At 38.4% G+C, this 26,427-nt stretch overlaps 1 protein-coding gene across 7 annotated transcripts in view; it reads right to left on the minus strand.

Annotated features, from left to right (window-relative positions):
- Positions 1-26,427, minus strand: part of CCDC85A (coiled-coil domain containing 85A) — a 197,122-nt gene that overhangs the window by 16,739 nt on the left and 153,956 nt on the right. For 5 of the 7 annotated variants that reach the window (XM_057557872.1, XM_057557873.1, XM_028168497.2 and 2 more), the window contains exon 3: positions 25,585-25,661. The exons of the other annotated variants lie outside the window; for them this stretch is intronic. In XM_057557872.1, coding sequence (XP_057413855.1) covers positions 25,585-25,661 — 77 coding nt within the window. The remainder of the gene's footprint in view (positions 1-25,584; positions 25,662-26,427) is intronic. 7 annotated transcript variants of the gene reach the window in all.

Consider the following 26,427-nt stretch of genomic DNA (forward strand, 5'->3'; position numbering starts at 1 on the left):
GACATACTGATGGCTAACAAGCACATGAAAAGATGCTCAACACCACTAATCATCAGAGAAATGCAAATCAAAAGCACAAAGAGGTCAACACCCTCACACCTGTTAGAATGGCTATCATCAAAAAGACCACAAATAACAAACGTTGGCAAGAATGTGGAGAAAAGGGAACCACTGTACACTGTTGGTGGGAATGTAAATTGATGCAGCCACTATGGACAATGGTATGGAGGTTTTTCAAAAAACTAAAAACCGAACTACCATACGATCCAGGAATTCCACTACTGAGTATATATCTGAAGAAAACAAAAACACAAATTCAGACAGATACACACGCCCCAGTGTTCACAGCAGCATTATTTACAATAGCCAAGATACGGAAGCAACCTAAGTGTCAACTGATAGATGAATGGATAAAAAAGATGTGGTGTATACACACACACACACACACACACACACACACACACAATGTAATACTACTCAGCCATAAAAAAGAATTAAATTTTTACATTTGCAACAACATGGATGGGCTGGAGGGTATTATGCTTAGTGAAATAAGTCAGAAAGAGAAAGAAAAATACTGTATGTTACCATTTATATGAGAAATCTAAAAAATAAAACAAAGGAATGAATATAACAAAACAGAAACAGACTCATGGATCTAGAGAACCAACAAGGGGTTACCAGGGAGAAGAGGGAAGTGGGGAGGGGCAAGACAGGGGTAGGGAGTTAAGAGGTACAAAGTACTAGGTATAAAATAAATAAGCTAAAAGAATATATTGTACAGCATAGGGAATATAGTCAATAATTTATAATAACTTTAAGTGGAGTATAATATATAAAAGTTTTGAATCACTATGTTCTACACCTGAAACTAATATTGTTAATCAACTAAACTTCAATTTAAAAAAAACAAAAAATTAAAAATAATTTTTACTATTAGAATTATTATATAATGTAAAAATGAGATGAAATAAATCATGAATTCTAATACTATAAGCAAACACCCTATATGAGGAAACAAAAACATCCCTTCAAATCACTGATGAAGATAAAACATATTGGTACTACTATTCCTCTTTAATGACATGGTATCTGGAAGATCTTTTTCCATGAAAATTGAGATTTGGAATACTTTCTAGTATTGTCCTTAAAATAACTGACTTCTCCTTCAAAATTAAGGAAAAAATATGATGCCATTCAAATTTTTAAAAGATCATCTAAACGAAAAGAGAATACTTATATTACTTACGGTCTCACCGAGGAAAATTATAATTCACAATGTGAGTTTTAAGAGAACTAGCAAGATGAAGCTACTGTGATTATCTTCTTGCTACTTTATGGTTATATTTTATTTATTACTCTTTTAGTAAAATTATTTTAATTGACACTCTGGAAGCTTCCATTCTTTTGCCTTATAGAAATACATTTTAAAAACATCTTTAACAAGCATAAAAGAATACTATGTTTTCATATTTTATTATATAAAATACAGGCTTCCCACTTAGATATAAATCAGATGTAATGCATTTGTAACAAACATTAGAGCTCAGCCCCTCATCTATTATAGGAAGCCAACTATGAAAGCCTGAAGATTGATCGACTAAAGTGGTTTCCTGTTAGTTAAAGATGTTTAATATTTTATAAGTCCTGAAGCTAGGTCAAACTATCAAACAGTACATCATACCTCATGAGAATGCACACCTAGTTTAGGAGGGAGGATGAATTCTCTCTTTCCCTATTATATGGCAAGAGCAGATGCTTTGCTTAATCTCATCAGGAAAATAATATTTTGTTCAGTTTGATCAGTCTTCATTCTGAAATGTTGCAATACTGCACCAGCACACAAATAAATGCTCAGATCAGAAGAGATTTTAAAGGTCACCTTGACAAATCTTTTCCAAAAGATTCCTGTCAATGGGCTTAGAAATGCTAAGAGACCCTCTGCTTTGCTCTAATAGATAATAGTTGACTGTATTCAGGGAAAAGTACTTTTTAATTTAAATTAACTAAACAATCTATTCAATACTAATTTAAAATATTAGATAATTTCCTGGATTTACAGATATTCATTTATTCACTTAACAAAATATTTACTAAGCCCGTACCAAAGATAATATTCCATACGATGCCAAGTAGGTCTCTATTCCAGTAAATTTTTGTTGAAAGAAAAGCACAGTGAGCTCAGATCATTGACTATAGGGTCACAATGCCTAGGTTCAGATTCGTTTTTTTTTTTTTTTTGATGTGGACCATTTTTAAAGTCTTTATTGAATTTGTTACAGTATTGCTTCTGTTTTATGTTTTGTTTTTTTAGTCGCAAGGCATGTGGGATCTTAGCTCCGATGAGGGATGGAACCAGCACCCCCCTGCATAGGAAGGCGAAGTCTTAACCACTGGACTGCCAGGGAAGTCCCTAGGTTCAGATTCTGGATCTGACACTTAGCAGCTTCATGACCTCTCTGTGCCCCAGTGTCCTCGTCTATAAAATGTGTATAAATCATGGTACAATGGTACCTCAGTCTATGGGTTTGGTTACTTACATGAAAAGAACTTTTCCAGCAGTGCCCGGCCCACATTAAGTGCTAAGTATTTGCTGTCATTACCACGAATGGTTTTGCTTTGCTTGTCAACACATTTATAACTTGTTTGTCAATCTACTTTCATGTGTTTATTATTTAGAGCAGTTCTCAACCTGAAGTGATTTGGCCCCCAGCAGGGGTATTTGACAAAAATGACTTGCAGACATTTTTAGTTGTCAAAACTGGGCAGTTTCTATGGGAATCCTGTTGGTAGAGGACAAGGATGCTTCTGAATGTCTGACAATTTACAGGATAGCCCCCTACAGTTATCCAGCCCCAAATGTCAATAGTGCTCAAGCTGAGAAATCCTCAGTTGGAGACAGAAGTGTGCCGGGAAACTGCAGAACAAAATTTCTGGTGATAGCTCCATAACAGATTTTGCATATGAAGGCAAGTCGCCCACAAGATTTGGAGCTTGTGATGATTTTAAAGGAAACTCTCTGGGCTTCAGCCCTCAAAGTGGTCTAAGTATAAAGACATCTTTATTTCCACCCCCAAAAAGGAAATTACTCTTTCTAACAAAAGGAATAGAATTAAAAATACCTGATACATCCTACTGCAGCAACACTAGCAGAAACAGAATACTGAATGGGCAGGCTCAGGGCAGCACTCCAAAGAACAAAGAGCTCTTAGAGTGGAGAGAGACAGCATGCTGTAGCGCCATGAAAACGGAGACACCAATCCCACAGAGAATAAAACTGGCAGAAGATGCTCTGGGGACATTATGGAAGAAAATGAAACTTCCTTAGCAATACAACAGGTAAAGATCCTGCACTTAACTTTAAGTAGTCACACTAGGAAAGAATTAAATTGCCATCAAATAGAAATGAGGGCCCTGACACATGAAACAACATCCCAGTGCTGATGAGAGCATCCTGTGATACGCAGAGGGGAATCAGAGAGAGAGAACACTGGACCAGGACAGGGACCATTCTCTCCTTCATGCGTAGCTAAGGGTTGTGGTCTATTTACATACGTCTCCTCAGTAGAAAGAAGACTCCTTGAGGGTGTGTCTTAGTAATAACAGCTCTCAATTACTAAGCCCCTACTACATGTTAGGTCTCTCCTAAGTGCTGTCAGTTAAAAGATTATTAAGACTAGCTAGCTCCTACTATTTATCTATTAAGACATGAACTGTTGGCCTGGCGCTTGTTCTCAATAATTTATACTCCGTAGTGATTGTTTTCTTTTTGGTTGGGGGCCCTGAAGGTCTTCTTCTGTCCCATGTACTCACTACTTAGCTCCTGGGCTGCAAGGAGATCCCGTAGATCCTGGGGAGGATCAGGACAGTTTAGAATGGCCCAGGGGCTTGGGGAGGTCAGAATAGAAACATGTTAATATTAATAACTGATGCAGAAGAACTGGTGGTACACACCAGCTAAACATCACCTCTGGGCCCTTTTGACTTTGTCCACTCCAGACCCAGAACTGTGGCCACAACACTTACTTAAAGCCTGCAGCTATAATAACCCAAAGATTTTGAGACTTGAGATTTGATAAAGTTGCCTGAAGAACTTGTTGAGAATTGCTAACAACTCACTTTGGAATACTATGTGAGTCATGGTATTGATATAAACAAAATACACTAGGGTTCCAGCTAAATACAGTTACCAAGAGAATAGTCTATTTCCTGTTCTTTCTTCTCTTGGGTTTGGGGTTCCAGTGATACTTTTCTGGATCCCATGCTTTACTTGTCCTACACTGGTGTGACCCAGGATGTCATTCTCTTGATTCTGGTTCCTTATTCATTCATATTCTTTCTCTTATTCTGGAATAGGTATTGAAAAAGCTTGCTTCCATCCTGGCTCTGATGAACAAATCATGATCATGTGGACTGTACTTTCATGGTTTGACAGAGGGTGTAATTACCCTGACCACTCACTGTAAGGTGAGCTGATAAGACTCTTGTTCATAGCCCTGTCCTGTTTTACAGTAATATTTCATGTATCTTGGAGCTCCCTGAGGTCACCACACTTGACTTTTATTATCTCTGTAATCACAATGACTAGCACCCTATCTACATGTAGTAGTTGCTCAATAAACCTAATATATTAATGGATGATCAAAATCTATGTGTGAGACTGTGGCTTTTCCTCTGTCGTCTCAGAAATAGTTGTGTAAATGCTTTACTTGTGTGCCTATGTACCTGGTAATTAGTAGGTACTCAGCTATTTGTTAAGTAACTAAAGCACACTTCTAGAGTGCTAAAATGGCCTGAAGTAAGTGAAACTGACGTTACTATGATGGCCCACATAGACTTTTTTGGCAAGTCTATAGAATTTAAACACAGACTAAATTCCCACTATTTTTCCTTCTCATTAGCCAGTTATTATTTGAGCAAAATAAATTTATTCTGAAAATCTGGACTCACTTCCATCTATTTCTAAAGCTGCAGTGAAGCTCTAATATGTTAAAAAAAAAAAAACAAACAGAAAAACCAAAAAAACAGTAACTGAAAAGATCACTAGGAATGGTTAGCAGACCAAAAGTAGAAATAAGACCTTATTACTGAGGCATCCAGAGTATATGCTGATTTCCATCAAAATCATTATGTAATGCCAGACATCAAGTGGTGAATATAAAAAAAGTTATCATCAAGAGGAATATTATTCTCAACTTAATTACATGTAGGCCAATCAATCTGTAAGTATCCAGGCCTTCCCAGCTAAGGAAGCCAGAAGGTAATATTTTTTCACTCACTCCTCATTTATTATGCCAAATAATGGCTAAGATTGAGGTCTGTGGAGTTGCAGTTGAGGCTGTGAGGAACTTCAATTCAGAGAACCTGAAATATTAAACAGTTGTCACAGTCAGGGAAACAGAAGTTGTTCAGAATGATGTGAGCCTAGGACACAAGGGACAGAGTAGCAAGAACTGAGGCTGACATGAAAGGCAGGAGGTCAGATGATGGAGAACCTTCTATACCATATGAAGGATTTGAAATTTATTCTCTGCTGAGGCATGAGCTACGTGACAAGACCTGATTTGGTTTGATAGATTGCTCTAGGAATAATGTGGAGAATGATCTGGGTGGGACAAGACTAGGTAGGATAAAGTCCAATTAGGAGATTAACAAAGAAGTTCAAGTAAAAAATGATTACCCATCACCTACACTGGACAATAGCAGAAGGAATAAAAAGGATATTGATGGATTACAGGGCAGGACCTTTTGAGCCTTAATATTTATTTCAGTGGAGGCAGGGAGGCTGAAAGAGGACTCTGGGATGGGTACCAGCTAAATGGTCATGCGATTAACCAGGATAGGAAATGCCAGGGGAAGTAATATATCTCATTCATCAGATTTTAGAATGAAGATCAAAGAGGGAATTAACAATATTAAACACAAAAGCATCTTTCTCACAAATACCAACAAATGGTTTTCTTCTGACATGTAAAATAGGAGTTTGCAAAATACTTAAATTGTAAATGACTTTAACTTCATGCCATAATGAAAATATGTTCTTGGAAAAGAAAATAATTCTGAAATATCTATCACTCCAGGTGAAACTTGAAGATATTTAAATACAGTTTCCAGAAAAAAAAAAATAAATGAAAGTAATTACGGAGGTTAGCAGGATGCCTTTTTACAAGAATGAGAGAGGGCAAACCCCAGGAAGAAAAGAATTAATATCTTGAAAGGGCCAAAACAGCAAACACCCTGTATCTCTGTAGCCAGAGCAGTAACAGACAAAGAATAACAATGAAGGCCTGGTAAAAAAAAATAGCTGTTAAACAATAGGTAGGAAATGTGGACAGTTAGATTTACGTGCATTCTGCTTCTAAGTAAAGAGTTGATGTGCTTAATTCTTGTCTTTTATTAACCATACACCTCCCTGTGAGAAAGACTGAAATTTCTAGAAAAAAAGAAACATCATACATCTAAATGAGTTTCCAATCAGGTTGACATTAAATAGTAAAAGTTTATGGCATTCTTGCTGAGAGAAACATATCTGAATACTTTTAGGTCTTGAGCTCATAAAAGAAGGGGCATGAGAGGGGCATGAGAAGGAGTGAGAGTCAGGGCATAGAAACGAAATGCCAGTGTAGATGCAAAAGCAAAAAAGTAATTCTAGCTCTTTTCGCTTTCAGACATGGGCACACTGCAGAAGGATGTTATTATCAAGTCAGATGCACCCGACACCCTATTACTGGAGAAGCATGCAGATTATATAGCATCCTATGGCTCAAAGAAAGATGCTTACATTCTTACTCTCTCTGATAGTATTAATGTTACTGATGTAAATAAAGTTGTGGAATATGTTCAGAGTCTACAGAAAGAAGATGGTTCTTTCGCTGGAGATATCTGGGGTCCCACTAAGCGGCTGGTCTAACTGGAGTTAATGGTCTGCTGGAAGTTCCAGCATGCACTGTGCTAGTTATATCAGCATACAGGAGTACTAGAACAGAGGGGGCCGGTCTGAAAGATAAGGGCTGAATACAGTGCAGGCCGGAGAGACCAGCTGCTTCATGGGATGTGAAAATCTACTTTTATATAATAGGGAGAAATCGATACAAGATTCTCTTTTTGTGCGGCGGCAATTTGGCTCTATTGGGGAAGCTGGATGCTATTAATGTGGAAAAGGCAATCGAATTTGTTTTATCATGTATGAACTTTGATGGTGGGTTTGGTTGCAGGCCAGGTTCTGAATCCCATGCTGGGCAGATCTATTGGTGCACAGGATTCCTGGCTATTGCTAGTCAGTTGCATCGAGTAAATTCTGATTTACTTGGCTGGTGGCTTTCTGAACGCCAGCTTGCGTCAGGTGGACTCAATGGAAGGCCAGAGAAGTTACCAGATATATGCTATTCTTGGTGGGTGCTGGCTTCCCTAAAGATAATTGGAAGGTTTCACTGGATTGACAGAGACAAACTGCACAGTTTCATCTTAGCATGTCAAGATGAAGAAACGGGAGGATTTGCGGACAGGCCAGGAGATATGGTAGATCCCTTTCATACTGTATTTGGAATTGCTGGATTGTCAGATTAAACCTGTTAGCCCTGTTTTTTGCACGCCTGAAGAAGTACTTCGGAGAGTGAATGTTCAGCCTGAACTAGTGAGCTAGATTAGATCCCTTGATGCAAAAGTTGCTTAGTGTAGTTCTACTGTTTTAACATTTCAGTATTTGAAGTGCTTAACAAACTTAATGACTGCCATGTTAATATTCTGTATATGAATTGTGTTGATTTTAATAAATTATATAATTATACATTTAAAAAAAGTAATTCTAATTAACATTGCTTTTGGCTTGCAGAGCAGAGCTGAGCAATGATTGTGTTAAATACCTCAGCACTTCAGAGCCCAGTGGAAGACATGTAGCTAGAGCCCCAGGGACTAAACAGATATTTAGGACAAATCCTTGCTGAGGTTACTGAGAAATATTACACTGTGAGGTGGTGTTCACTGGCCTGGCTTTGGCAAAAGGAAGGGTCTACGGTATCTTCAAGGAGTGTTCCAGTCCCCGAAGCTCCCACACAAAATGGGGAGGTCAAGATATGAGACAGGTCAACAGAGAGGCAGGAAGAGTCAGCTTCATCCAAGGGCAGCTACCACCCTAGGACACGCGTTCGTAACACAAATAACAACGGCTGCCTGTCAAGACTGCAGTTCACCCGTGCCATTTTGTGGAAAGCTCTACCTCAGAGCAATTCACAATGATCTGACTGTTAAAGGTTTACAAAAACAAGAGTGGTCCAAATGAATCTAGGCCCCATAGTCTCTGCACACATGGTAGTAATGAAATCACCAGCAGGGAGAAATGAGATCTCCCATTAGTGACAACACCATTAAAGCACAAAAAGAAACATCATGGGGACATGAGCTCAATTTTCACAAACGGCTCTTACTAGGGGAGGAAGAAAATAAGTGATTTAAAAATGTTTATTTGTGCACTACTTCCTAACATAAATAATTCAGGATGCACTGTATGCCTCTCTCATTCCCTACCTTTAAATCCTGCAGTGTCCCAGGGCACAGTCCACAAACCACTTTATTTTTCTCAACACTCATTCACAAAAATTTCTAATTCAGTCCCATAGCCATGTATTCTTTCAAAATTTTATATCCAGCCCTGCCCTTTCCCCTGAGTTCCATATGTATGCATCTAACTCTGCATCTGACATCTCCTCATCAATGTCCAACATCTCAACTTTACCACGCCCCCAAAGAACTTGATTCCCCTGCACCCCTTAACCTGTTCCCCCCAGTCTTCCCCATCTCAGTAAAAAGCACCACCAATCATACAGTTGCTTAGATCAAAATCCAAGGATCATCCTTGATTCTTCCCTGGGCTGCCATTCACTGCACAGTCTCTGTAAACAGTTCTTCCTGGGGTTGTCGGTACCCAACCGGTGAAGCCATATGCGGTCTCTTTCCCTTATATTCCACATCTAATCTGTCATAAAGCACTCCCAGCTCTACTTCAATATATAGCGTTGTGAATCCACGCCTTCTCACCATTTCCACCCCTAGTTCAAGCTACCATCAGCCCTCTCAGTCTACCAAAGTAGCTCCCTATTGAGTGTCCTTATGTCCCCTCTCCCTGCCTCTACTATCTTTAGTCTGGTTTCAACCCAATATTCGCAGAGACCTTTGGGAAATGTAAATTGATAATATCATACCCTCACCCAATTCCTCCAATGGCTTTCCATCAACTCAGACCCCAAATCCACACGCTGGACCTTGGTCAACAAAGCCCACAGGGTCTGTTCCCTGCCCGTCTCTGACTTCACATCCTGTTACTCTCTGTCTCACTCATCCTGTTCCAGCCACTCTAGCCTTCTAGCTCCTGTTTCCTCAAACACGCCTATCTCATTCCTACCTAAGGCTTTTGTCTTTGCTGTTCTCACTTCTTGCAATACTCTATTCTAGCCATAATCTTTTCCTTCCTTCGGGTCTCTTTAGATTTCACGTCCTCAGAGAGGCTTTTTCTAACTCCATGTAAAATACCCCCTTACTCCAGTCACTGCCCAATTCTGTTCCCTGCTTTTGTTTTGTTTACAGTGATTATCACTTCCCAATAATACGTATTTATGGTTTTCAAAAATAATCCACCTACTAAGATGTAAGCTGCATGAATTTCTTATTCAGGGCTGTATCCCCATTGTCTAAAACAGTATCTCTATATAAGGGATGCTCAAAAAACACTTGAGGGGTAAAATATTGAATGAACGGTCAATACAAGTCATCAGCCTTCCATGACCTATAGAAATCCCATTCCCTATTTGTTAGGGGTTGTTTTGGTTATATTAAGAAAAGCAGAGAAAGCCCACTAGTCACTCATCATTGAATGAATATCACTGTACTAATTGAACAATAAATGCCAACATCTCTCATTCCAAAAAGCGAGGTTACTGCTTTTGTCTAGCCTCTATGAGATTCTGGGAATAAAAGACAGAATAATTGAGGGACTTCCCTGGTGGTCCAGTGGTAAAGAATCCACCTGACAATGCAGGGGACGTGGGTTCCATCCCTGGTCAGGAAACTAAGATCCCACATGCCGCGGGGCAACTAAGCCCACGCACCACAACTACTGAGCTCGCACGCCTCAACTAGAGAGCCTGCATGCCACAAACTACAGAGCCCATGTGCTCTGGAGCCTGCACGCCACAACTAGAGAGAGAAAACCCGCAAGCCACAACTAGAGAGAAGTCCGTGCGCCGCAACTAAGACCTGACGCAGCCAAAAAGAAAAGAATAACTGAAATATAAAAGTTTCACCTCATCCCTCCATACAAATTTTGACCACAGCTAATGCCACAAACCAAGTCTTCCTAGTTAAAAAATTTTATTTCTCCTTAAGTCTCTCCTGAAGTCTCTGGTTGAAGAACTTAAGAGGAATAAAAGGGCCAAAATTCTGAGATCATTACCTAAATAAAGGACTTGGCTAAAGTTTAAAATGCACAGCTAAATTTTTCTGAAAAGTGACATTATGAAGCTTTAAGAAAGGCAAATCTTAAAAAAATATTTTTAAGTTAGAATTTTTACAATAGTATCATCCTGGAAAACAATCAGGTCTACCAGTAGTAATAAGTTTTCCAAGGCTGGATAGAGCTAGTTTTAGAAAAAAAAAAAAAAAGAAATAATATTTTGCTATCCCACAAGACTGATGACCCAAGGACTAATGAGCTCCATAAGCAACTCACTGCCTGACCCTCAGCAAGTCACTTGTCCTCAGTGCTAAAAGGGCGAGGCCTATCAACTAGCTTCATGTGGTGGCTGTGAAGGGTGACTAAGAAACCTGATTGCAAAGCACTCTGAAAACACTAAACACTATAGAGACAGGCTTGCTGATAGCCAGGTTGCCACCAGTCACCATCTAAGCATTGCGAATGCCCCTGGCTCTTTTTAAGCTCCCTTCTCCCTCTTGGCTCTTCTGATGTCAATCGCTCCTGGTGGCAAAGACAAAAAGACAAGTGAGGATTCTTCTCACTTGCCTGGTCCTCTCACTCACTTCTCACTTCCTGATCCACAGGAAACATGCTGGAGACTTGAACTAGCCTCTGTGTTCCTGTTGTTTCCAAAGCAACTTGCAGAGCCCCTATGAAGGAAGAGACACTGTACAAACAGCCAACTAAAGGCCTTTCTTTTCTTTCCTTTCCTTTCCAGGTACACACAGACCACAATTAAAACCACATATTTAACAAAGATGATGAGAGAGGAGAAGATTAATATGAAGGACTTGAAAATACAGAATTCACTTAATTCTTATCAGTGATCTCCCTATTTCTAATTCTTTCATGAAATGCCCTCACTTAAGGGAAAAGGGAGAGTAATTGATTTCTGACCTCCTCCCAAGCCAGAAATGGTTTTCCTCATTCATTGATAAACACTGATTTAGAATTCTGCTTGTCTGTGAGGGACTATATAGCAATTCACATTCTTCCCTAGCCACCAGCTGTACGGTATCTATTTTAAAGACAAGCCTGCCCCATGTTATCTTCCCAGCAATTTCTTGAAGGCATGCAAGAATAGCCAGGACACAAAAGCAATATAATCACTCACTCACTAAAGTACACATTCAGTCACCATACATATGCATTTCAGAAAAGTACTAATTTCCTATCTGTTAGCACCACAATTGTCCTTCCTTTATGGGAGGACTTGCCTTTTCAAGTCAAATGCAAGCATGTCGATTCCCAGCAAAATCATTCCAAAGCTAAGTGGTTTGCTAGGAAAGAATACCTTTACCTCTTGCTCAACCACTCCTCTGGTTCAATTGCAGCACTTTCCAAATACCAGATACTGATTACTCAGGGCAGGTTTGGGGATGATAAGACAAAGGAACTTAAACCAATGAAAAAATAAATAATACTTATTGAGAAAAGTATTTGCATACAATAAATTCTCTATGTACAAATGCAAATTTATGTAACAATATGAGAGACCAATTTTTTAAAAATAATATTAACAGATAACCCAAGCAATTGACACATAAATATTTTTAGTGTAGGACAAGGGTCAGCAAACTACTGCCGGAGTTAAATCCAGCCCCTTTCTCCTGTGTTATAAACAAAGTTTTATCAGAACACAGCCAAACCCATTCATTTAGATACTCTGCATTTGTTTTCAGCTGTTTTGGTGCTACAGAGACAGACGTGTAGTTGCAACACAACATATGGCTCACAAACTTGAAAATGTTTACTATCTGCCCCGTTACTAAAAAAGCACCAACCCCTGGTTTAGAAGATAACAAGGTCACTGCAGATTGGAATAGTCTGGGAAGTTTCTAGAGAAGGAGGCAAGCAGCTTAAAGAGAAACTACAATTGAACCAGAAGATAAGTGATAAGTGGACAAATATTTTTTCCTGAGTAATCATTTATCTAGAGACTAGAAATGTCCTTAAGATAAAAGATTGAGATCTTCCTATGCTGAGAAGATCATTATTAGAGCGATGAAACTCTCAGTGAACAGCAAAACAGATGGACTAGAAAATAAACTGGGTTTCTTGGCTAATTCCCAATTCACACCCCAATGATACCACACCAGAGGTTTGTTGTGGATGGAGGTGGTGGTGATGGTGCTGGTCGTGGTGTTTTCAAAGCTAACTTGCTTCAAGAGAAACATACTTGCCACATGACAAGTTTCAGCAAAATGGGAAGAATGCTAGACTAGTGGTAACAGAAAATCTGGACACAAACCTTGCCTCTGCCCATTAGTGAACACACACTCACCTGCAATAGAGATAATCATAGGGGCCAAGGTCAGAATGGGAATCAGTATCCCAAGATGGACTCAGTGGCAGTCCAATACCCAGGACATCAGCTGATACTCAGGCTGTGGTTAGTGCTTGTGACCTAAACAAGGCTTCAGGGTAGAATGGGTGATTCAACCATCACATCCTGTGCCCTGAGGCAGACCCAGCTGCAAGGGTCACAGATTTTTCTAAATCATCCATCCTGCTGTGGTCCAAGCTGTTTCTCACAGAAAGAAAGGTCCATTTTAGGTTACAACCTCATCATTTAAAAGAAGAAAGAACATATACAAATAAAAGAATTGGACACTATCCTTTTCATGACCTATAATGGGGTCTCTCCTGGGGCCCTAAAGACTTAAGATTCTGAACAAACGCTTAAAACCAGTAGGATTGATGCCTGCAAACAAAATTACCATAAAGATACATCTAAAAAGAAAGCACAGTTTAATAAGGCAATAAGGTATTAAAAATCAATGTGCGAACGAAATTGAACATTTTCTACTGGTTTAAAGACTAGTTAAAGTCTATTGACTCACAAATTACTCTGGCATCATTTATAGCCCTGAAGCCCTGAGAAACCACCTAGAATTGAGAGATGTCTTATCACATTTTGGTAACTGACTCTGAAGAACCTTGTCAACATCAAGATCCTGAGCAGGGCGCTTATTTTAAGTGAAAAACATTGGAAGGGCAGCTGCCCTTACCTGCTCTCATGCCCATTTTGATCTTGTTCTCAAGTGTCAAAGGCTCAGTATAACTGGTTTCCCTAACCAAGAGAATCCTCTTTAATAAAACGAATGCTGTGAGGCCACATAAGGCACCTTCTTTACAAATGACCATTTAGTAGAGGGTCCAGTCTTAAATGGACCTCTCCAAAGTCCTTTTCAATTGGCAATGAATGTGAGCTGCCATCACTAACTACCTTACCATTTGCGGAACTCATCAACAAACGCATGTGAGTTTTGCTGGTCAAGGAATTGTGCATTAAAATAGGAGTGGGATGAGAACAGGGGCTGAAAAGTGAATGGAATTTGTCCCAAACAATATAACAAATTTCAAAATGCAGTTGCTAAAGTCCCCTCTGTCTAAACTCTGTCAGAAAGAAAGCATCCAAGTTCTAACTGTAGCTTCTGTTAACTTCTGGCACTCAATACATGCCTGGCATCCAAAAGGATAAAGACCCATCATTCCCACACAATTTATTTGTGATCAAATTTACTGGAGTTGTGATTTATTTCTGAGTGTGTATTTTATGTTTTACTTTTATGATATTTCTGTAGTTAGGGTTATTAAATTTCCTAGCATATGAAAATGTTTAAATAAAAAAATTCTCTTTTTGACATTAAGACACACCGGTCTTGAATGGCAAAAACAGCTGAAATATTTTGACTATTAAAAAGCCTTTCTTAAAAAAAAAAAAAAAAAAAGCCTTTCTTAGAGCCAGCTTTTATGTAAGTCCAGGATGGCTCCCATCTGCGCCTGGGTTTATTAGTTATTTGTTATCTGTCAAACATTAGAACTTCTGCTTCACATGTTGTTCTGTTGCAAATGAGAGGCATCTTAGGTCAAGAAAAGACAGTATCAAATTCCTTTATTTGCTATACTACATTTACATCAGATTTACATTTCCTCCATGATCCTTACCTTTCTGTATCCAATCTTTTTTCTAATAAACTGCTAAGGGCAATAGCTGGATGAATAAAACTACCAAAATACTAATTAGTCCAAGGGTTTTAAAGCAAGGTTAGCTGTCTCCTTGTGTTTTTTCTCTTTTTTAAAAAAATAATAATTCAAAAGTTGCTTCTACTCCTCCAAACTATATTACTGAAGTTACAAAAATCTGAAAGTGGATAAAAATTCTGAAAGAGGGCTCGATGATCCGTGTGCCTCAACTAAGCACTCCTGAGATCACAAGTATCTGAGATGAGTGGATTTTTGTGAGATATCGAAAAGTTTGAGGACAAGACGTTCTCCCAAAGGAAAGAATTAGACCAGGGAGAGACACCTGAAACAAGGATAATGAAATACTTTCAGAAGGGGGGAACGATCTTTGAATAGACTGTCCCTTCACTACTAGTACCTCTTCCTTCCCACCTGATTCTGGGCTTAACACTAGGACCCTGTGGTAAGAAGTACTCTTTCTATAGGCTTTGGGCCTGGAACAAGGGGGACCGCAAGCAGGAGTTGGGGAATTTTCTCAGCCCAGGGAATGTTGGGAGACATGATCATAGGAGCCTTGGGGAAGGACCAGGACCTCACTATAGCAGCCAGTCAACAGCCAAAGTCAGGACCAGACTATGGAGGCCAGGGAAACCTGTACACTTGAGGAGGGAGCAGCTCCCAAAGGCAGGCTCCCAGGGGCTGAGTGCACAGATCCCATCCACCCACCCAACCTGTGCTGGCCTGGCCTGAGCAAACACAGTCTGCCATGACTTTCAGGAATGCCACATTTACACGTGTGGGTGGGTTGCTTTTTCCAAGTACCCCATTGCTTAGCAATACAGAAACTACGTTGTAGAATGTCTAGATTAAACTCTAAAATAACCCTAAGTCTACTAAGAATTATTTACCCAGCCACTAAAGGCCCGTAAGTCGTAAAACAATTAAGGGGAAGCCTGTAATTTATTTCATACGCTCTCTTTCTTCATACTGCTTCTCTACACATGCTTTAATTAGCTTCGTGTGTCAACATGCCACCAGTTTATACAGGCTCCATAGCACACAATCTAAAAGATAATCAAGAAAAGTTCCATGTGAACTTTTACTGATTACTGGCTCGCAATGGACCTCCTACCATTTTCCTTTCATTCTCTACGACAACCACAGAATCTAAAGAAAGGCCCGGTCCACTTCTTGCTGGCTTTCATTTCAGGTGCTTTAGTCTACAGTCTACAGTTGTCTACAATAAATAAGTTTCCTTTGAAAGAACATTGTCTTCTTTCTGTGGATCCCAGTATAGCTGCCATTTGATTCACATGCAGGGCCTCTTGCGTTATTCTCCTCAGTCTAGTCACACTGCAAAAGACTAATACCTGATATCTCGTATCTTTGTCATCTCTTTTGCACAGTAATCTATTTTGGCTTCTTTCACAATTGAATTCCTGAAAAGTATGTTACATTTTAAAATAAAGAATACATACTGTTTTGGTATAAATTAGAGGTAAATAAAAGTTGATTTTCTAACATTTCCTATATTGATGATCTCTTTCATCATAATTTTAAAAACTTTGTGAAATAACATTCTCCATTTATTATATGAAATCCTTTGAAATCTTTTTTAAGACTTTTCATTGATTTATTTATTTATTTTTGGCTGCGTCAGGTCTTTAGTTGCGGCACGCGGGATCTTCGTTGAGGCATGCAGGATCTTTCATTGCAGCGCACAGACTTCTCTCTAGTTGTGGCATGTGGGTTTTCTCTTCTCTAGTTGTGGCGTGCAGGCTCCAGGGTGCATGGGCTCTGTAGTTGTGGCGCGCAGGTTCCAGATCGCGTGGGCTCTGTAGTTTATGGTATGCGGGCTCTCTCACTGAGGCACGCGAGCTCAGTAGTTGTGACCCGCGGGCTTAGTTGCCCCACAGCATGTGGGACCTTAGTTCCCTGACCAGGGATCGAACCTGCATCCCCTGCATTGTAAGGTGGATTCTGTACCACTGGACCACCAGGGAAGTCCCCCTTTGAAATATTTTTCACGGTGATTTGTAAAAAACATTTACATTGGTTTATGTGCTTAGGAGAGAATATCTTAAGTTCTGGGGATCTTTATCATTGGTACCAACTTTGAAAAGGCATTTCTTTCTCAAATGATAATACCTAATAGGTAATACTGAATTTTTAAAAAGTAATAGGACCATTCATACTTTTGGGCTCCCTTTGAAATACTGTGTTCACAAGCTGGGTGTAGAGTACAGAGTTCAACGATGCTTGTGGAGCACCATGGAGACCATGGCAGATCGAAGAGCCTGTGCTCGCCAGGTGATGAGTGATACCCACGCATACTTCCCGAGGGCTCCTCTTGATCACCGGATAGAACCAACTCAATCTTCACTGCATTTCTCTGTTCTTGACTACAGACCCCTTCATTCTGGGACCCGGTAACTTTGCATGGGTATAAGACAGACACACACGCTTTTATTTATCCTTGGGCTCAGAACGTTCAGGGCTGAAAGGAACCACGCTTACCAATGAAGAAACAGAGGCCTTTGTATCTGACCAGAGACAAATCCATAAGCATTCATTACCCTCATCTTGGTTATTTTAAAATGTGTATATTGTTAGGGAAAACTAGTGCCTTTATGTTCATTACATATAATTTTATATAAATAAGGGGATTGCACATTATCTCTCAAAATATACATAAGCTAACACTGCCCAGACTAGTATGTGAGCCCCATTACATGCATACTTGATATGATATGAGCCTCAAAGATTTATACATAAGACTGTACGTTACTTAAATTTAATAGCTGTCTGATGAAATTTTATTAACTCTAGAACACAGTGAGGAAGAATAACCCAAAATGACGTAAATACACACTAAATACACACCTGTAAATAAAAGATCCAATATGGTGCCAAGCTGTAGTTTTAGGGAACTTTATATCAAAATTAAAAGGGGCACACCTCTTTTGTGTACACATTACACATATACACAAATTTTCTCTGGATAAAGAGTCATGGATTTGCAGAGCTGAGCAGAACCTTCCACCTCACCTTTGACAATCCTCTTTTCTAGTCAAGACATTTAAGGTTCACATTTAAGAGGTTAGGGTATCATCCTGGTCCAGCAGCTCTTTAGGCCAAGTCCTAGTTCTTGTAATTCCCATTCAGTGCTTGTTCTAGCATATTCACAGTGACTCCTTTAATTACTTGATTATTAACAGAGTCCAAAGTCACGGCTGATGATGTCTCAGCTTTCTAAAAACGACTTAGTTATGTTTTGCTTATTTTTCACACAATGATAGCTTTTTAAGTATAATTTAGGAAAGTCTCAAATCACTTAGAAATTTATTTACTTAAACTGTCTTACTTTGTCAAAGAATATAATTATTTGCCTATACTACATTTATTATCTATATTGTATTTATACTTAGGCAATATATAGGCATTGCCTATATTACACTTATATTTGCCTACTTTACATTTTGATATAGGTAACTATCAGTTATTAAGAGGCACCAATTTTAATTTTTATTGTGCTATAAATGTGATCCTTTTCCTCAGGCTACAGCGAAGAAAGAAACTAGACGTTTAGACCCTTACATGAAAAATGCCTAAACCCCACTGTAGGAAAGATTTGAACCGGAAAGAAGAGGACAGCACAGTTCAGATACCTCTTTTCCATCAGTCAGAGAGGTAGTGACCTCCAGCGGGAAATGGAGAGCAAAGTGAGACCGTGCTCCAACTGGAGTCTCCGCACCTTTATGAGTGTCGACTAAGCCAGGTTTTCATCATTTTCATCATTTTTTGATATCCATATTTCAATAGTATTTACATTTAATTTGCTTAATTTAATCCCCAAGTCAAACATTACACAGTACTTTCCACCACTTTCTCTGAGACTGTTTTCTTACCCTTACAAAAAGCAAGAAAAGGGAAGACTGTTTCATCTCTACCTCATAAAAAATTTTTGACTCCACTCTGGATTAAAAAAATAATAATAATAAGAGTAGAGACCCATTTCTACAGGACAAGGCAACATTAATTTCTCTTGTAGTTCCATCCCAAATTTTCCCCAAATATTCCTCCATATTGCTTCCCATTCAAATACCTATGATTCTAGTTGATATTACTATACAGCAAAACTTTGTGCTGAGAGAGTCCCATTGTTTTTGGTGACAAATTCTGCCAAGGACAGGTAACAAAAATGCTACTATTTTTATGGCTACTACAAATCAAAAAATTTTTTAAAATATGCCCTAGTGATAGAATTACTAACATACCAGTATAGCTATAAAAAGGCAACACTGTTAAATATGAATTATTGATACCACAGTCCCCAACAGTGGAGTACCTTTTAAATTCAATAATTCTATTAATAAGTTTAATAAGTAGTATAGCTATGTTGCCTGTTGCATTTCTATTACACCTATTTTCCCTCATGAGAAATAAGATTTCTCATCATGTAGCAGATTCTCAAACAAGAATCCTTAAAAGCATGAGGGGGTGACAGAAGAATGTTGCAAATCCCTTCACTCTGAGAGACTCCATGTTGCTTTAGACATTTTTGCTGTGAGCTTTACTCTCTTTGATATTTTCTCTGATAGATTTTTGCTTTTCCCTTAATCCAGTCTCCATGTATTTAGGTTCTCCAGCATGACTTTCCCCCATCAACTTACTTCCCATATCTATTTGTCTCTTTTATTCCAGTACACCCACACCACTTGTGTAGTACCCATCTCCTTTGAAAGCTCTATACAGAAAAAGCTTTTTTTCCTTTTCTTTAATTATATAAATCATGGTGATTTAGAGAAAATTGTAATCCACAAGCACTATTTCTCAGGTGGAGTCCATTTTTCCCCCAAATATGACTCTAGCAGCAACCAGCCCTTAAGGGATTTAACTAATTTCTTCTATCAGTAGCATCCAGATTCTACTCAGGTTGTGCGACATAATTAGAGTTGCTATCCATGAAAAACTTTTTTGCACAAGTTGCTCCTCATGAGTGCCACAAAGGTAATTTCCCTGCAAATAACAACTGAAGGATACCACCATTCGCTCCTAGCATCCTCAAAAGCACTACTCTGTGTCTGCTTTTGTGCTACAGTTACTGAATTTTTCTTCCAGAGCAATTCCAACCCTAGAAGAGCCATGTATTTATGACCCGATAAGGCAAAAATGACTTGCAAAACATAAAGTCAGAAAATGTGGAAAGGAGAAAGAGTGACACAATAAATAAATACTTCCATGGCAAAACAGGAAAAGCACAGGAGGGAAATCTACATATCAGAGAGAAAACAACCCTCCCCGCCCCCCCCTAATCTCTGCCCAGCACGCCGGCAATCTGCACAAGCACACAGGTGAGGGAGCTTTTTCCGAGATGAGATGCTGGACCTGGGGTGTGTTGCCATGGAAGTGAGGGGCTCGATTTCTTCAGCTCCTGGGTACCCTCCTCAGCACTTCTGGCAATGGTGACAGCTTCTTTCCTTTGTTCAGGAACTGCTCTGCAAACGGCTCTGACTCTTTCCCAGCACTGAAAGACTGCATTGTTGAGGCCACATTGCAACCAAATTACACGAGAGGGAGATTTTTCATTTCCACTCCTAAAATTAGACTCTTGTGTGTGTGCTAGCACAACAGAAAGAGAAACACTTGCTGAAAAGGGCCCACTCAGTGGTGCTCCAAGTTGCCAGTGCCTTTCTAACACATTTGCTGAACCCACAGCATAGGGCAGGCATAGGACACCAGGCACCTACACTGATGCTGGCAAACTTGCTCTAAAACCTTGGTCTCAAGAGGTGGGTGGTTTGTTCTGGAGAGGGTCTCTGGGGCATAAGGGACACACAGTGCTTTCCAAGCAGATGTTGGTGCCAGAGTATTAGAGGAAATGACAGATTCCCCAGTAAGACTTGTAGCAAATGTACTTAACTGACTTTGGATTTATAGCAAACTGCTTGCTTCTTGTCTTTAGCCCTCTCCATAATGCAAAATCCAAACTCAAAACAAGATAGGTGAAAATAGCTTTAAAAATATTAGTTTTTACCTTATGGTTGTATCTGAAAAGTAACTGATGTCTTCAAAGGATAGTATTATTTATAATAAAATCATCAGATAGGTATTCTTCATTATCCACTTTAAGATATTTTCTCCTTGAACAGACTGCATTGCAGACATAGCACATAAACATATTGGCTAGGTCTGGATTAAAAAGCCTTTGTGACCATCAAGAAAAGGACAATGAAATGAGCAGAGAGATCCAAGCAAGGGTTTTGAATTTAGGCTAAAATATCAAATGTCACTGGGAAATGCCTTGAAAACCACTACCGTATCTATGTTTCCCTACCCACCTACCTCCAAATCATCTGAACGGAAAGACCTTCTCTGACCACATTCTGTTAAGTATGAATTTTTCATGCAGATATGGGTCTGTGGGTTTGTACAATAAAACTTTATGATTCTGAAGTATCTGGGAAATATGTCAGGGAGGAGAAGGCTCTAAAATGCATTTTTCTTTCATTTATGATACTGCGGCTTGACGAACAATACTTCCCTTAAAAGCAGGAATAGAATAAACGTCTAACAAATCTTAGACGGCTAAGCAGATCCAATGTTAATTTTTAAGATAAGGGTTAAAAAAACAATTTGACAATAAGATAAAAATAGATTTAGCAGCTTAATTCCAGTGAATTAAGTTAATGGTATGAAATGATTGATGGAGGCACTGTGTGTGAAAGAACACACAGTTTCTAGTGCCTCTTAGTGAAAGAGGCACTAGAAAGAACACTGAATAGGCCTGTGTCTTAGCCTGAGTCTGTCTGTAATCAGCTGTCTGCCCAGGGCTATACTCCCAGACTCTGTGAACCTTATATGCTTTTTCTAAGGGAGGGGATTGTCCAATCTCATATGTCAGGTTCTAGTCAGATTTGAAAATTAATGCCTTTTTATCCAGAGCAAGCTTGTGTTTATGTGTAAATATACCTGAGATAGAAATGTTGCTTTTAAATTTGATATGAAATTCCTTTACAACTACAACTTTACACCATCTCAGGTCTGTAATTTATAAATGCTAACTTATGACACTGTGGGTGACTTTACCTCATTGGATTTGAAAGTTAACAAAATTTCATAGCTAGCAGCTACATTTATTTAAGTAACACAGAATCTTCATTTAGGGTTCATATTGTATTAAATATGTACATAGTGGAGCTGACAGACCAGTCTGAGCAGTTTTAGCATTACAGGTATATATTATGAGAGGGTAGATGCAATCGTGTGAAATATTTTTAAACGTAATCTGTAAAAAATGTTCATGTTAGTTTATGTGTTCAAGGAAGAATATCCCAGGTCCAGGTTATCTTTAGTGATCACTTATACCAACTTTCAAAAAAGCATTTTCAAGGTTTATCCTTGTTGTCTCATATGGCAGGATTTCCTTCTTTTTCAAAAGGCTGAATAATGATCCATTATATGTTTATGCCACATTTTCATTATCTATTCATCTGTTGATGTACCTTTAAAGTTGCTTCCACATCTTGGCTATGGTTAATAGTGCTGCAGTAGACACAGGAGTGCCAATGTCTCTTTGAGTTCCTGACTGCAGTTCTTCTGGGTGACTATCTGGAAGTGGGATTGCTGGATCAAATGGCAATATTATGGCAAGAGAAATAAGCCAGTCACAGAAGGACACATACCCCATGATTCCACTTATATATGAGGTGTCTAACACAGTCAAACTCACAGGAGCCAAGAACAGAGTGGTGGTCGCCAGGGGCTAGGAGAGGGGCAGGGAGAGATGGGGAGTCACTAATCAGCACGTATAAACTTTCCGTTATGCGAGATGAGTAAGTTCTGGAGATCGGAAGTACAACATCATGCCTACAGATAACAATACCGTATTAAACGCTTAAAAATCTGTTAAGAGGGTAGACCTCATGTTGTCTTCCTCGCAAAATAAAAACAAAAGTAAAAAGGCATTTTCTTTTCAAATAATACTGCATTTTCGGAAATTAATGAGACTGTTCTGACTTTAGGATACCTTTGAAATATTGTGTTTACTAACTGGACGTACAGCGTAGCTCAGTGATCCTTGGAGGATGTTGCAAAGGCTGCGGCAGAGCCAAGAGCTCTGTGCTTACTAGGTGCTGACCTGCCAAGGCATCCATACTGACATTTCACCCATGCCTTCTGTGAGCTCCTCTTCACCACCAGATAGAACCAAACTCAATCTTCACTGCATTTTTCTATCTATTTTCTAAAAAAAAAAACCCTTCATTCTGGGACCTGGTAACTTCGCATGGGTATAAGACTGGACCCAAGCTTTAATTACACTTAGGCCTATGAAATACAAGAGCTGGGAGGAACCTTGTCATTTACACATCAAGAAATGGAAGCCTTTGCACCTAACCAGAAGGATATCCACAAGCATTTATGACACTCATCCTGTTTATTTTTAAATATGTATTTCTAGAGCAAAGTTGTGACTTTCTGTTCATTATACACAGTTTTATATGAGGAATGAAAGTAAGCATTAAGGAAATTTCTTCATCCAGGAAAAGGTTTTATGTAATTAGTCTAAATACTAAACTAACAGCAAAGGACCTTGCTACAGATATCACAAAAGATATCTGATATACTTGGAATTCCAATTGCCAACTATATTCTTATGACTGTTTATCCAAAGACAAGTGGACATATTTTTATAAACTCGGGAGTAAAAAATAATACCTTCTAATCAAGGCACAGTGAACAAGCTCTTATAATTGGAAATCAAGTGTTCAGATACTGATACTAATTTATGCAAGGATGTCAGCTTGTCACATTGAACTGACCTTGCAAATCAGCTCACATCATGCAGTCATAAATCCTTTCTGCAGGGAAATCTCACAATTATTTGTTTTAGTACCAATAAACATCTAAGAATAAATTACATATGTCTTTGTGCTAGTTGGCCCAAGTCTCAGAGTTCCACGAGGATTCTTGGCATGATTTCCACTGCTCTAAGGTCCATTTACTGTTTTCCAACCTCAGATCTCACCTACTGTCCCTGTTCATTTCAGTTGTGTTTATACAAGTAGTTGCAAATCGTGGTTCTATCATATCTATCTTAGCTATAAACGAAGGCAACGCTCTCAAATACAGAAATTTAACAGAAATAATGTTTATGAACTGAGATAGATATTCGTTGCATAAGTCCAACAGCATATTTCACGCAACAGATTTTCTTTGCATTAAAGTGCTTTGGACACGTAAGACCTGTTTAATTCTAAAACATTGTTTTTCCATTTTATCATCACTGAAATCAGCAAGAATTGGACATGGTATAATTGACAACATTTTTTTCTTTCTGAATAGTGCACATGATAATGGTGCTTCTCACATCAATAACATCTTAGGTTCAATAAAACATGGTCTTTCTTAGCCATTTCTTGTGGGGAAAAACAAAAACAACAACAATCTTCTTAGTTAAAAAATAGCAATGCGTTTAAAATTATATGAATTTGGAAAAAATAGTTTAATTTGGAAAGCGGTTTAATCTCTTCTACTCTTAACTACGCAAGCATTTAAATACGCACACACATATCAAGTATAGTTGAGGACTCTTCTGATTTCCCTTCAAGGCCTCTAACACTCACTTTCACAGATTTTAAAAAATCAATCTTATAATTATTTTTGTGCCTCTTTTTCAGTAAGACAGCACACATGCATTCATTCAATACTCGGTATGAGTTTCAATTCTCACTCAGAGAAAAACCAAGAAACATATCTCTTTTTTTCCTCTTTCTTGTCACTTACATTCCCAGTTGCCTGAGAGATGGTATAACCGTATATAAAATAATTACATCTTTTAGGTTTCTTGGAACAGAGACGTTAGATGTTGTCAGTTAAGGGTATTAGCACAGTCATACTCTGAATCCAATATAAAAGGGAAAATGGCAAAGAAATTAAAAAATGAAAAGTGTAGAAGAGCACAGGAAAAAACTCTACCAGCAGTATTTTATTTCATAATGCAAATAATCCTTTCTGTCATCATGAGCATTGATATATGTACAGTTTGAGAAGGGTGAGAAATAGACTCATTTCATTTAATCTCGTGATTTCTAGCTGGATGGCTGGCCAGTGGAAGAAAGAGAGAGGCATTCCCACATGCAGTACCTGACAGCTCAAATCATCATCAGTGAGCAAAACTAGTTTAAAAGCGAAACAAGATTAAAAAGACCTAAAATATCTTTCCAAAGCCTTTGCATTAATTAAGTCTTTGTATTAATGTTTATATGTCTTCTCCTGAATTATAAACAGTCTTTGTCTTGACACTTAAACTGTTTACTAGCTGTTTGAGGTTTAATTTTCTCTTAGTCACTTATGAAATAGAAATAGTCACCAGAATGTAGAAAGAACACTAGTGACTAAATGCTGAGAAAACACCTTTTTATGAAATATTAAAATACATTACTGTTTACCTGGCTGTCAAGGAAACCAAGCTAGAATGAGTAGATTTGTTCAACTCTTCAACAAAACATTTCCCAAGAACCATGACCTCAACCAACATCATTCTCACCAAGATATCAGCCCATGGAAAAAGTTTTTACAGTAAAACATATGGCAAGGCGTTAAATCCCAGAAAAAGTGCCATTTTACATTCATCAGGGAAAAAAAAATTAAGCCCCAAAGTAAAAACTGTCAATTACTGTGATTGCTTTGTTGCACTGAAAGAGTTCAATAACATCACAAAGAATTTTAGAAAGTACTCATTTAATTAAAATGTGAACTCTTCAAACTACCTGCAGCTTTCCCTAGCTCATAAATGAGCACATTTTCCATTTAAATAAGAGTCCGTTCCCTATATTCACCAACAACATGAATGACGGATGTGAGCAGTACCATCAAAGCACTTTCTACTTCTCTTCATTTTCTCTTTCTCCTTCCTTTCAAAATGATTTTACATTCATATTTTAGACATCTGTGCCCTTTAGTATCACACTTAAGAATCTGGACAATATGATGGGTAAGTGGTTGATTACGGAAAGTAATCACGCTCTACATTGATGAATGGCTGTTAACAAAATGATTTCTATCATGTAACTGAGACTTTAAATTCCACATAAAATGCTACAACTCAAATGACACTAACTAGCTATGAGCTTCTGGAAGTCACCCACCTGGGGCAGCATGCGATTTTCCTCCTCCAGCTGTCTTACTCTTGCCTCCAGCTGCCTAACATAGGACAAGGTTGATTCTAAAATTGAAAAGAAAGAACTCACATTATACACACAGGTCTTGTTTGGTACACTGTCAGGATGTTTCTGGCTCCATTTATTCAAATCAGGTAGTGACTACTTAATCTGATATTTAGAAAAAAAAGATTTCTCCCCAGAAGAACAATAACAGAAGCCATTAAAACCATAAGCAGTCTGAACAACTGCCCAGTGTTAAGGAGAATCAGAGAAATTTACAGGTGGTTAAGACTGTAGGCGTCTGCACACCATGCAGCCTTCAGAACATTAGACACGTTGAAGACAGTTATTCTCTCTTTTCTACTTATTTTGTGTATGTATTTTAAGCTTTCCCACACATAAGACTTTTTGTAACATTCATTATAACAGAGAAATTACAAGGTCTTTTTTTAAAAAAAATAGAAAATAAGAAGATATTTAAAATATCTAGCTCCCTTCATTTTCTCAATAAACTTTTCAAGTCTTAAGAGCAACATTTTGTTCTTCTCACAAATCTATAGATAGTATGACTATACCTAGAGAACAGCTACAAAAGGGCTAAATAATGTTAGTCTGAATTTTGACTTTGATTTTGGCTGAGCATGACAGAGACTCAAGCTTTTCAGGGCAGACTTGAAATTTGTTGTTTTCATTTCTTCAACAAGCTCAGGTGTGTGCTGACAGCTCAGAATCAGCATCATGCTTAGTATCTGTTCCATAGCGAAACTCTCTATTTTATAGCTTTACATTATGAAAAAGTTCACACGTGGAGCAAAGTGGAGTTTTCAT

This window comes from Balaenoptera acutorostrata, chromosome 12, assembly GCF_949987535.1.
Source record: "Balaenoptera acutorostrata chromosome 12, mBalAcu1.1, whole genome shotgun sequence".
Classification (NCBI taxonomy): Eukaryota; Metazoa; Chordata; class Mammalia; order Artiodactyla; family Balaenopteridae; genus Balaenoptera; species Balaenoptera acutorostrata.